This window comes from Branchiostoma floridae, chromosome 5 (genome assembly GCF_000003815.2).
Source record: "Branchiostoma floridae strain S238N-H82 chromosome 5, Bfl_VNyyK, whole genome shotgun sequence".
NCBI classification, from domain to species: Eukaryota; Metazoa; Chordata; class Leptocardii; order Amphioxiformes; family Branchiostomatidae; genus Branchiostoma; species Branchiostoma floridae.
The window spans coordinates 8,358,605-8,371,196 of record NC_049983.1 but is presented as its reverse complement, the minus strand read 5'-3'; the positions used below and the strand labels follow the sequence as shown (position 1 = coordinate 8,371,196).

Below are 12,592 nucleotides of genomic sequence, written 5' to 3'. Positions count from 1 at the left end.
CGCAGCTGCTGTTGTGTACGTCACTGAGTCAGGCAGGTGGAACAGCATCTACATGGTACAGAGATGATAAACATGATACAAGGTACAGAGATGATAAACATGATACAAGGTACAGAGATGATAAACATGATACAAGGTACAGAGATGATAAACATGATACAAGGTACACAGATGATAAACATGATACAAGGTACAGAGATGATAAACATGATACAAGGTACAGAGATGATAAACATGATACAAGGTACAGAGATGATAAACACGATACAGGGTACAGAGATGATAAACACGATACAGGGTACAGAGATGATAAACATGATACAAGGTACAGAGATGATAAACATGATACAAAATAGTTAGGATGCTGTACATTGTGTCAAATGTTTTGAAGCATGTGTACATGTAGTCTCCAAGCAGACGTGTCAGCTGGATGACAAAAGAGAAGAATTTGGCCAATAGGGACAAATAAGTTGCAGTGGGATCTCAGTCAGTCTTTTATTTGCGGCCGGCCAGTTCTCTCCTAGGCCAATCAACTCTTACTAGGCTTTTATTCCTAACTTGGAGTCTGGTGCTAGAGACTAGTGTGCATGTATATATTCAAACATCAGCAGCATTGCATTCTTTGTATTACCCAAAGACAAACCAGTATCAAAGAGAGCTGAAAAAGTAGATACAGTATTACCTCAGAATAAGGCACATTTGCATGTTTGTGAAGACTGATTTTAAGATTGATCATACGTGGATCACAGTGTCTCTCTCCATATCACTTTGCAAACTTAATGTTTGTTGACATACAATATGACATGGCACATGAAGTTATACGTGAGTACGACGAATGTTTCATACCTTTTCATTAGCCAGGCATTCTTCAGCATAGCTGCCAGGTGGCTGGAGGAGTCCCACCACTCGGTGTCCCTGAAAACATGTGGAAAACAATAAATAATAATAATAATAATACGTTAACGTAGAGAGACATCAGCACTACTGAGTATTTCTGAGCACTGTAAAGAACCTAATACTGGGAGTTTCATTGTCCTGTCTACCATAGATTAACACATCCTTAATAAGAAGTGTTTTGTAGTTTCTACTAGCTAGCACTATGTGTGTTTATATGTATATATATATTATATATACACATATATATATATATATGATATGGGATCAATCACAGACTTGCTCACACCTCCTTAAAAGCTGTCACACCCTCTCCAACTGCCATGACTTCTCCAGCCATTTCAAACCCTGCAAGCAAAGAACATATTTGACTAATGGCATGATAAAAACGACAATCAAGTAAATGTGTTGACTGTCGTTGAAGGTTTAATATCTAGACTGTCTTGACTGCTGTCAAAATTCCACATAGTATATTACCATTAACTGTTCACATGTGTAAAAAAAAAGAAAAGTAAAATGTATCAAGTATCCGGAGAGAAAAGGATTGAGTATGCCTTTTGAAGACAACTTGTCAAGGATGTGTAATAAGAGGATTCTTGTATTGCAATGATTTACCTGGTACAAATGGCAGTTCAGGTCTCTCCTGATATGCACCTGCCACCATTAGGATGTCTGCAAAGTTGATACCAGTACTGTGGACTGCAACTTTCACCTGTAACATCACAATAGATGACATCATAGTTACTCTCCAAGCAGAGGTCGAGTCGCGCAGATATACAAAAAAATGTAGTAGTAGTCGTAAGAACAGCGCCCGATTAATTTTTCCGACTACTACTATATCTATATCATTTGAATCCCCAGAGGATCACATTGGTGGGTTTAAACAGCAGCATGTTGACACCTTCAGTAGAGATACAGAGTTCCTTATCAGACTTTCCTCATTGTATAAATACAGGTGCTTCTAAAAACAAACTGTTGAATTATGGAATATATTAAATATTATAACGCCAAAACAGTAGAGGCTAGCTTAGAGTCCAGCCTTGTTCGCTTTAGTCTGCTCCCAAAGGTCGCTACCCGCCAACCTTCGGGAGCAGACTAAAGTAAAAATCAGCCTTTAAAGGGGCATTCCACTCCAGAAGGGGTGGTGTTTTCCAACAGATAATGTGTCAATGAATACATAATCAGCCAAATTTTGTGGAATTCACCTTGGGATTAATTGCGCGATGTGTGTTTTGTAAAACAATAGGACACTCACTAAACCCATACAGACCCTACCCATGCATTCTCAATATGCATAGACACTTTGTTTATCGTGCATATTTTCGGAATAAACGAGGTTCGCTAAGCACACCAAGAAGGCAAATTACTCATAAGATAGCAAAGAATACAATAACAAGACGAGATTTCTTAGCGAACCTGACATTAGTCTTGCAACCTTACCTAAAAGTTTTGCATTGTATTCAGCCATAGGATTAATTGAATTAGAGGGTACTTGGGGAGTTTAGTAGAAGACTGAATACTTTTGGGGCACGTGAATCAACTGGGTACTTTATCGTATAATGTGAAGTAGTATGCATTTATTTCTTCCTAAAATTAGTATCCATCAGAAAATAACACTCCCGTGTGGAGTGGAATGCCCCTTTAAAGACTCATAACTTCCTAAAGATGTAAAAACCCACAAAAAAATTGATACTTTGTAATTCCTGTAGTATGTTTCACCTGTAAACCAATTTTTACTGGAAATTATTGATATTTTATATATTCATCCCATCCTTTTCAATAAAGGACCAAACGGCCAGGCCAATTTTGATGACGTCACTTGGTCACGTGATTACAGTACGAAAGCTGGGCATGACAGCTGGTTATCATAGCTTAAATTAGTTAAAATAAACTTTGGTTCCTGCTAATTAAACAAATCAATGGTAGCACTTGTCCCTCTTGGTGGTACCAAAAACCCCTCTGGCCATGGCCCATGGACTATTAAATAAAAGTGAACAAGGCTGGACTCCAGGCTAGTAGAGGCGGGAAGACCTACCATGCCTTTGGGAATTTTCTCTACCGACGGAAGATCCCCCACTTCCATTGGAGCCTTGATCTTGTGGCAGACTGCTGCCCTGTACCCCCTCTGCTGTAGGTTGAGTGGTTTAACCCATCTTTGGCCTCTGTACTGCTTGCAACTTTGCCAGGACCTGGATCGATAGGAAAAAGAAAAGGAACCATAGGATGACCATAATTTGGTTTCAAAGGAATTCACCACACCGGCATCTACATGCATGTAGTAGGGTAAGCAGCCAATTCTGTGTTTATGTTAATCGAGCCTGCGTGCTGCTGATTTGCAAACAGTTGCACGAAAGTATAACGTTACAGCGATTTGTTATTTTGGCAAAAAAAAGGCAAGTTCATGTGGGAGGGGGGCGTGGTGCCACACATGCTAGAACAAGTTGACACTTTTTTTAAGGTACAAGTGGCCGATAAAACCTATACAATCTATGGATACAAACGTTTCCACTATTTTCCAAAGAAAAACACAAACGAGTAATCGTGCACAAACCTCAGAACACAAACTTGTGACCGTGCTGCCGAAAAACTTCTTTGCAAGGCGGCCATGTTGCTACAGTGGACGGTACCATTCGGGGACAATGGGTGAAACAGTTTTTATATCAAACAGTATATATAATCATTCATTCCACTTTACGTATAATAAGTAAACGTACATCTCAGACCATCTTTTCAATAAATTTGGAAGTTTATGTTCCATATTTACGATAAAATGAATTTTTCTCTATCACTATTTTTATTATACACCCCCTCGCCGTTTTGACTTACGAGCAACTTTTGACCCGACAGCTGACACATCAACTTCCAAAATGGAGGCGCTTGAGCGGGAGCTTTCCTGTCCGTACTGCAACAATCTGTTTTCCTCGCCGCTTCTCCTTCCCTGTGGACACAGCGTATGCTGCAAGTGTGCCTACAACCTCCTAGCTTCCTCCGGTACATCCAAAACCCCTGCTAACCCCGAATCATCCGAAGAAACCGACCGATGTTTCAGTTGCCCCGAGTGTAAAAACGCCGTGTTTTTAGACGACAGGGGTTTGCGTTGCTTGTGCCCAAACCTTACCCTCCAAAATATCATCGAAAGAGTTAAAGGTACCGAAGCCGCTACAGCTCGCTCTTCTGACGGCAACCTTGCCTGCGAAGTCTGCGAGAAAAGCCCGGCAGCAGACGCGGTGAAAACTTGCGTCACATGCGAGCTCTCCTTCTGTGACAAATGTCTCACGGCGGTGCACTCGAGAAAAGCCTTCGTGAAGCACCGTCTTGTAGACCCGCTGACAGTGACGGTACCGAAGACGCCGAAGTGTCAGGACCACGGCGAGGAGAAGCTGAGTCTGTACTGCGTGTCGGATGAGACCATCATCTGTCCGCGGTGTACGGAGTCGGACGGCAGGCACTCCGCCCACCCTGTGGTAGAACTGCCCGAGATGTACCAGGAAATGAAGGTAACATGGTATTTTTAATGTACAAACTCTAAAAATATTAAAATTTTCATTTATTATTCTATGTTGTATTAATTGCAAGAGGTATCCATTGATGAATTTGCCAATACTAATTTCACGTGACATTAAAAGATTCAGAACACTTTGAAAAGTAATATGGTCGTTAGGAAAGTTTATCTCTAACGTTATCACTATCAGTCTCTAAACCGGTATGACTACCCTTTGGCAATACATTCCTTCTTTTGTCAATTGGTGTTTGGAGGTCCCAAGGCACTGCTTGTGCACCAGTAAGTATATGATTAGGTAAAAGGACTGTAGTTTTTGTTTCTCGTCATCATATATGCGTCCTAAATTAAAGTTTAAACTTGGTGTGCCAAATAGCCAATCTAGTGTATCTAATCATGTCTATTTATACTAGGGTAATCAACACAGTATTTGCTCGTATTGACAAGCTTGTAATGATAGATGTATTTTTATGTGCCAAAACTGTTGTAGAATCTTGTTACTTTGATTTGCTGCTGCACTATCATTAGGAAACATTGTTCCCTGCCCAACAGGATATCCTGAGGACCAGTGTAGAGAACCTGGCCTGGAGGATCACAGATTATGAGAAGGGAATACAACTGCTACAGGCCATGTACCAGCTTGTCTGTGTAGGTATTGGCAATACTGTAGTCATATAGCCTATCCCACCTTTGTCATAATGAAGAGCAACAAAATAGCAATGAAAATATTTCATGGACATGCAGCCACTTTCTCATTGGTCAAACCACTAATTGCCATCCTCTTATTGCCTAAATTGATAATTGTGATAGGCAGTCAGGATTACGTATCTCCTTGGCTAAGCTATGCAATCACTAACCTGTGAATATTCAAACCTTCATCAGTTTCTTTAAATGCAATAAACTTGCCACCAGTCAAGAGCCAGATACATTGACTATGTTATGTAGGGATGTTGCACATAAGCATGGTATATACTATGTAATTGTGTTAAAAACATATCATTGGCATTGAAGTAAGTCCCAAATGAAGCAACATATCTTAAGTAACATAACTGTAAATAATTAAGAAAAAAAGGACAGATGGCCCATGATAGAATATCACGTGTCAGGCCTTCAAGTTAAACTGCTTTTTTTTTCTACAAAGAACAATCCATACACAGCCACAACTTACTGTCGAAGGTAATAATGCAGATACGTTTTATTTTTCGATAAAAGAATTAATGGCAGAACAACAAGACTGTAGAACACTGTATTACAACCATCAGATGTCATTATTTCAGCTAATGATAACATAATTGCATTATATCCTCATTTAGAAGCTAATTGATCCGTTTTCCATTGATTTACAGGAGAACGCCTCCCGTCACAAGTCGTCCCTGTTCGTGGAACTCGACTCGCTCATCTCTACACTACAGAAGAAGAAGCAGGTTTATTGTTTATTGTTTATTTACTCCTTTAGTTGTTGACAGCTTACCACCGCAACATCTACTCCTCCAGGAGTAATAATTCCACATAACACTTGGACACACGACATACACAGCATATAACATGTCATTCAAAAATCATTAAAAAAAACGCATGTGCCTTATCAAAGTTATCAAGTCCCTCATGTGCCACTAGCTGGGTTTTGCATGTGTTTCACTAGCTGTTGTCTAAACATCTTGGATGTACTCACAGTTTGTAACACATGTGCTAGTTCGGATGTTGCTTTATATGCTGAGTACAAAATACTTTTCTGATCCGGGTTGCACAGTGTGCAACCTGGGGCAAAAACTAGGTTGCACAACTGAATTTCAAGTTGCACCACATACAATTCACTATTAAAAATGTCCATCTGCCAAGAAATCTGCAATTACTGACATGTTTGGCTGATATGAAACAGAGCTGCCTCGGTCCGGTTGATTCCTTCTATTAGTAAATTGACAACAAAATCGAGGTCTGAGGCTCAAAATCTAAGTTGCACCCTGTGCAACCTGAGTTTAGAAGTAAGTTGCACCAAGCAAAAAGTGGTTGCAATGTGTAAGTGTGCAAGTGGGTATTTTGCACACTGTATATGTGAAGGATTTCTTCAGGCTATTTGTCTTTGGTTTCTCAGTTCTTAAGTTTTTCCGTGTTGCAGGTCCTTGGGGACACGATCGACCACGAGCGTAACGAGAAGCTGTCAGTGCTGAAGTCGCACATCGAGCGTTACCAGGAGAAGATGGACCATGGGATAGGTGTGGTGGCGCTGGGAGGCATGGTTCTGAAGGAGAAGGACCCCGCCTGCTTCTTACAGACAGCAGCAGCTGTCAATGGAAGGTAATTGTTTGATTCCCGGCCAAGTCATACCAAAGACTCATCATCATCATCATCGGTCGACGTGATCACACATGTTCGCACATGTTTACACACGACGGGGTTATACCGCCCTTTCGCTGGCTAATTACAAGACGGGGATGTGCCAGGTCTCCCGTCCAAAGACTGCCTAAGATTTTGCTATATTATGTAGTTTAGTACATTCTGCTTTCTCTGCTTAGCGCTCGGCATTTGGGAAAGAGTATGGTAGTCAAACACACACCACTACCAGTGGAGTAACCCCCTGTTGTAGTCATTGCATAAAGCTGTGTGGCCCAAGGGCTTCCAATCAGAGATAGGCGCTGCCATCAACACCACCATGTGTAGTGTGGGGATGATTTTTTAGCCTCATCTAATTCACATTTTGCTGGTAGCTGTCATTTACATCTTAATTGGGAAGTATGTTACTTACATGTAAGTAGTCACAGTTATAATATGTTCCTATATTACCACTTGCCAGGATCCTTGACGTGGCCTCCCCAGACCCCCTGCACGCTGGAATCACTGAACACTTCCGCCCTGTCAATGTGGACCTGGGGGAGGTCAGGGAGGTGTTGGACTCGCTGGACTTCATGGAAGGTATGGATGGGGACTTCTGTGTTTTAATCTGTAACTGTTACACATTGAAATTTCATATCCATATGTCACGATAGAGATTGTAAGCTGTCAGAATCACTCTACCATTATCCTGATTAGAGTTTCTGTAGACGAGGGATCGCTTCTCTTCCTGATTATAATCTGTATCCTATGTAAATGATAATCATTTTTCCAGGAGAAATGCCCGAGGATGAGGCAGTAGGACTTGAGTGGGACAACTCAGCTGTAGAGAGTCCGGAGCAACCTGCAGGTGACTTGTACCAATGTGATATTCTGGATATACATGTACTGCTCTAGGTGTAAATGATAGTACATGTACATTGATAGAATGTGAAGAACAAGATTCTGATGATCCTGAACTTGTGTCTAGTGGACTTCTACGCATAGAAACTGCTTGTATAATAAATTCATGGTACATGTACAAAATTTACATTATATGGCAATTGGTAATGTTATATTTTCTATGAACAGAATCGGAGACAGCTGACTATGAGAGCCCAGCACCCCCAGAGCCTGATCACACCTTCAAGATAGTCATAGTGGGAGACTCTGGGGTTGGCAAGAGTAATCTTCTCTCAAGGTAACTAAATCTTTTTTTAGCCAAATTTGTAGAAAGCTTTCTATGTCTGTTCTTAGATTCTAAAACCTGTATCTACATAACCCTATATGAGTTTGTGTAGAGTTCACTTTAGGGCTGGGTATCGGTACAACGAACCGGTACAAAACCGTTTTTTTCTTATTGAACCGGTCCAGAAAAACCGGACCTGAAAAAATTAGGTGGACCGGATATTGGACCGATTAGAAAATTAACAGATTATTTTATCAGGCATTCACTTGTAGGTGGAAGAAAATAACAAGAGTGAAGTAGAGTAGAGTTTATAATAACTTCTACTAAATTTTACAGCCAATTCCACAGTTGCAAATAGCGTTGTAGGATTTTAAAATGCCAGTGTAAGTCTAATACTCCACCCAACAGATTTCTTTGTAGTGAAATGGGCCATTGGTATGAGTCATACTGAATCAGGTCCAGGTTCAGGTCCGGACCTGGACCTGATCCTATGGACCTGAACTGGACCTGGACCTGAATTTTCTGTACCGGTTCCCAGCCCTAGTTCACTTGAAAATCAGTTTCTCAATAAACTAAAGGGTTTACCCCAAAGATCCATACGTAATGTGACATCATGCGCAATGTGAATGAATGTACATTAGTTTAAAATATTGTTGTAGTTGGAATTCTATGAATCTCATACTAACAGTGAAAGCCAATTTTGCATCAAATGAGCTTTACTTGTAAACAAGAAATAGTAGAGATACATTATGTTAGCATGCATGTATGTAGTTTTTGTAATGTCTCCTTTATGTGTGCATACCTTTGCACATACATGTGTATGTTATATTGTTATATCTTAAATGATGCAGTTGTTCTTCCCACCCAGGTTTGCATTTAGCAGGTATGACTCAGGTAGTAAGCCCACCATTGGGATAGAGTTTGCCACTAAGACCATGAAGATAGAAGGGAAAACCATCAAGGCTCAGATCTGGGACACTGCAGGGGATGACAGATACAGGTTAGTTACACAGCTGTTACTGGACATGTACTCTCAATTGTGTAGGAATCAATAACTTGATCAAAATCATAAACCTCTGTCTACAATTATCTTTTTCATTATACCTGTAACTCCTGACATTAAGATTGGCTGTTTTGTTTCGTGTGCAGTTTTATTTTTTTATGTTCACGTACAGTTTGTATTTCTGTGGTGCAGTGATTTCTGCCATGTGAGAGGAATTTGACCATGAACAATCTGATTTTGTTTGGTTTTCAGTTGCAAATAGTCTAAGTCACAGAATGAAGAATGCACTGGAACTCCGAATGGCTTTCTTCTACCAATCCTTGGAAACCTATTAAATATTTGTTCGTTTCTTCAAGCCTTTGTAGTGCCTAGCCCTGGTGGCCAATACGTGTACATGTAGGGAAGCAAGTTTCCTTACTGTTTCAATAGCAGAGCATGCTTTCACATGGAGGGGTAGCTAGCACTTTCCCCTTAACATGCTTGAGACACTTCCTGGAACACGGGAGCACATTTTACATCCCCTCCAAAAGACAGGTGCAGCCCCAACCGAGATGCCCAACCCAGGATTGAAGCAGTTGCAGAGTAAATGTAACTAGGAGCTTCACTCAATAACTGTGAGGCTGCTACCAATTGAGCTACAGGGACGTCCTTTGTCAAAGGTTATTAATCAGTAGTTATCTCCCCTCTCCTGTAGGCCCATCATCAGTGCCTGTTGTAGAGGAGCTGTGGGGGCCTTCCTGGTGTATGACATCTTGTAGCCTAACCTGTACTGTTGTGTCCTGTAGGCCCATCATCAGTGCCTGCTGTAGGGGAGCGGTGGGGGCCTTCCTGGTGTATGACATCTTGTAGCCTAACCTGTACTGTTGTGTCCTGTAGGCCCATCATCAGTGCCTGCTGTAGGGGAGCGGTGGGGGCCTTCCTGGTGTATGACATCTTGTAGCCTAACCTGTACTGTTGTGTCCTGTAGGCCCATCATCAGTGCCTGCTGTAGGGGAGCGGTGGGGGCCTTCCTGGTGTATGACATCTTGTAGCCTAACCTGTACTGTTGTGTCCTGTAGGCCCATCATCAGTGCCTGCTGTAGAGGAGCGGTGGGGGCCTTCCTGGTGTATGACATCACCAGACATGGAACGTTTGAGCATGCTCAGAACAGACTCAAGGAGCTACAGGAAGATGCTGATGATCAGGGCATTGTGGTCATGTTAGGTAATGACTTGACGTATACGCTTTCTGTTGTAAATTAGTTTATATCATATTATCATCACCAGTCCCATAGGTCCTCTGGCAGTCTTCAGCCAGTCTTGATAGCTGACCTTATGTAAATGTACAGATGATGTATGGATGATACATAATTTTTATAGCAAAATTACTCTACTCTTCTACTAAACCTCTGGCCTCACCAGACATAGCGATAGCTGTCAGTCAGGTAAAACTGAATATAATGAAATAGATTTTTTAACAATTCTTTAGAACTCCATTTTTTTTCACGGATATTTTCAAAAACCTAGTTACGTCATTTATATACTGTGTTATCCTATGTTAGTTTGTCAGTAGAAACTGTTGTGACATTGTGTCAGCAGATTAAAACTTTAACAACACCACTGATTTTAAATGTTCTATTCCAAAGATTTTTCATGGATGTTTTCAAAGACATTTTCATAGACATTTTCAAAGATGGAATATATAGATAGATGTTTCTCTGTTTTCTTAAATGTTGTACATATTTATATATTCACATTGCTGTAACAGTTATGTATGTTTTTGTTTTACTATGGGGCAATTGGCGCCTTAAATAAAGAATGAACAATCAATGGTAGTTTTGAAACTGGAGGGAAGAAGGAAGTGGTAGATACAGATGTGGTGGTCATAGGAGCTGGAATAAGTGGTGAAGATTTATCTATATTGTATCTTTTCCTTCATCCCAGTTGGGAACAAGTGTGACCTGTCCCACATCAGAACAGTGCCCATCAGAGAAGCCAGGGACTTCGCCAAACAGAGCTCCCTGCACTTCTTTGAGACCTCGGCAGCAGATGTTAAGAATGTGGACGATGCCTTCGAGAGGCTGATGACGGAAGTGTACTACTCCGTAACAGGCACAAGGCCGGAGGACAGTGGGTCATCAGAGGAGGAGTTCTATTGATGATAACAAAATGATTGATTGATATGTGTCATTGTCTTAAGTCTCTACAAAACTCCTTGGGTTGTTGAAATAACTACCAGAGGATTTGCCAAATAATTTTCCAGACGAGATAGTCAGCCATTCAATTTGAGTTCCACTTGTACACAAAGGCAAACCAGAAGTCTGTATGGAAATGATAATCATGAGGTCTAAACCTGTAAAAGTTTGCCTATGTTTGCATTGATCATGACTCTATGTGTAACACATTGTGTGTTTTTGCTACCTTCAAGGCAAACCACTTTGAAACATGTTGATGTGTTTTGATGTGAATCTACAGATTTCATTACATCACTAATTTAAAAGTTTATTTGAGGATTAATTCAAAGGCATTAGATATATGGACAAACGATTGAGCTGTTTCAGAACATACAGATCTAGATATTTATATTCAAACAAGGCTGTATGTACAGCATGAAGAAAAGGACAGAAAGTTTGTGTTGTTGACATATGTATGCATATACCTCTTGAATACTGTGATGTGTGTTATTGTTTCACATTTCCTTTGTGTGGAAATAGGGAAAGTAAATTAAATTTTGTTCTTCATTCATTTAGGAGTGTATATACGTTGGTGAAGGCTTTACTCTAACTTTACACAGTGTATGGTGTAACATCCATTGGCATAATACCGGTCGGTTTACTGCAATTTCTCAAGCAATGCTAATTTGGCAAATGATCAACGCGTCATTTTCTCCAGTTACATGTTACCAGTTACTCTAGTCCTGCTAAAAACATAATATCGCAATTGGAACACACCGCGGAATTGCACGGAGAACAGGCGCGTGGTTGGAAGGGGGTGCACTATACCAGTCGAACGAAACACGGCACAATTAACTGCCGCTATGTACCTTTATACATCCTCTGTTGTTCCTTTCTTTCCTGTTAGTAGTTGCACAAAACAAAAATCTGCATGAGCATACAAAAAGTCATGAGAAAATGGGCGTATACTGACAAGAATTTTCATTTAATTTTGATCCGTCACAACCGCTATGACGTAAAACTTTACTGCTGGCCGTAGCATTAAAAATGGCGGGAAAATGGCGGCGTACGTTCAATTTGACCCATTCAGCCGTAGATCCGGGCGATAATGCAACGGTTCCTCACACTTTTACACGAGTTGTAGGTCACCAAAAGAAATTCAAGATTGCTGTTGAATCATGCTCGTCTTGTGCCGTGAGCACATGTGATTATTATCTACAAATCTGGCGATGAACGTGACAGTGTGTTTGTCCCACGACGAGCTCGCCTGCCCCGAAAATGACCTGAAAACTTTTGGCCTTGTTGTCTTCGAATGCATTGTTATCGATGCTTTGTAAATTATGTATTGGACACCTAGATGTCTGAAGTGTGCATACCTCAGAAATAACTATTGTTGCATGTGTAGATCTCTTTAAGTTCCACTATTTTTAATCGACCGGTATAAGGCTTATGACCGGTATTATGCCAATGCATGTTAACTGTTCTCTAGAATATTCTAGAAATGGATTGGATCAGTACTTTCCATAAGGAATTGTACCTTTTCTATA

At 40.7% G+C, this 12,592-nt stretch overlaps 2 protein-coding genes across 3 annotated transcripts in view; one reads left to right on the top strand and one right to left on the bottom strand.

Annotated features, from left to right (window-relative positions):
- The window catches only part of LOC118415215 (quinone oxidoreductase-like protein 2 homolog), a gene marked incomplete in the record, with an annotated part of 8,843 nt that extends 4,965 nt beyond the window's left edge, over nt 1-3,878 (bottom strand). Inside the window, 7 exon segments of the mRNA XM_035819612.1 lie at nt 2-48; nt 847-915; nt 1,184-1,242; nt 1,510-1,606; nt 2,930-3,083; nt 3,446-3,505; nt 3,721-3,878. Of these exon segments, the coding sequence (XP_035675505.1) occupies nt 2-48; nt 847-915; nt 1,184-1,242; nt 1,510-1,606; nt 2,930-3,083; nt 3,446-3,501 (482 nt within the window).
- On the top strand, nt 3,724-11,672 carry LOC118415211 (E3 ubiquitin-protein ligase Midline-1-like). Of its 2 annotated transcripts, XM_035819608.1 has the most exons (10): nt 3,724-4,391; nt 4,946-5,041; nt 5,740-5,817; nt 6,510-6,688; nt 7,185-7,303; nt 7,497-7,571; nt 7,793-7,901; nt 8,758-8,889; nt 9,951-10,096; nt 10,816-11,672. In XM_035819608.1, the coding sequence occupies exons 1-10, from the start codon at nt 3,762-3,764 to the stop codon at nt 11,028-11,030; spliced, it is 1,779 nt and encodes a 592-aa protein (XP_035675501.1). In that variant the 5' UTR covers nt 3,724-3,761; the 3' UTR covers nt 11,031-11,672. The 2 variants fall into 2 exon arrangements, with proteins under 2 accessions (XP_035675501.1, XP_035675502.1); XM_035819609.1 differs by lacking the exons at nt 9,951-10,096; nt 10,816-11,672 and adding an exon at nt 9,678-9,937.
- The last annotated feature ends 920 nt before the right edge of the window (nt 11,673-12,592 follow it).

Bases quoted from the DNA above. Each gene is read 5' to 3' on its own strand.
- LOC118415211 (XM_035819608.1), top strand. From the start codon at position 3,762: ATGGAGGCGCTTGAGCGGGAGCTTTCCTGTCCGTACTGCAACAATCTG. The intron at 4,392-4,945 runs GTAACATGGTAT...CCTGCCCAACAG, and splicing joins AGATGTACCAGGAAATGAAG to GATATCCTGAGGACCAGTGT. The intron at 10,097-10,815 runs GTAATGACTTGA...CCTTCATCCCAG, and splicing joins GGGCATTGTGGTCATGTTAG to TTGGGAACAAGTGTGACCTG.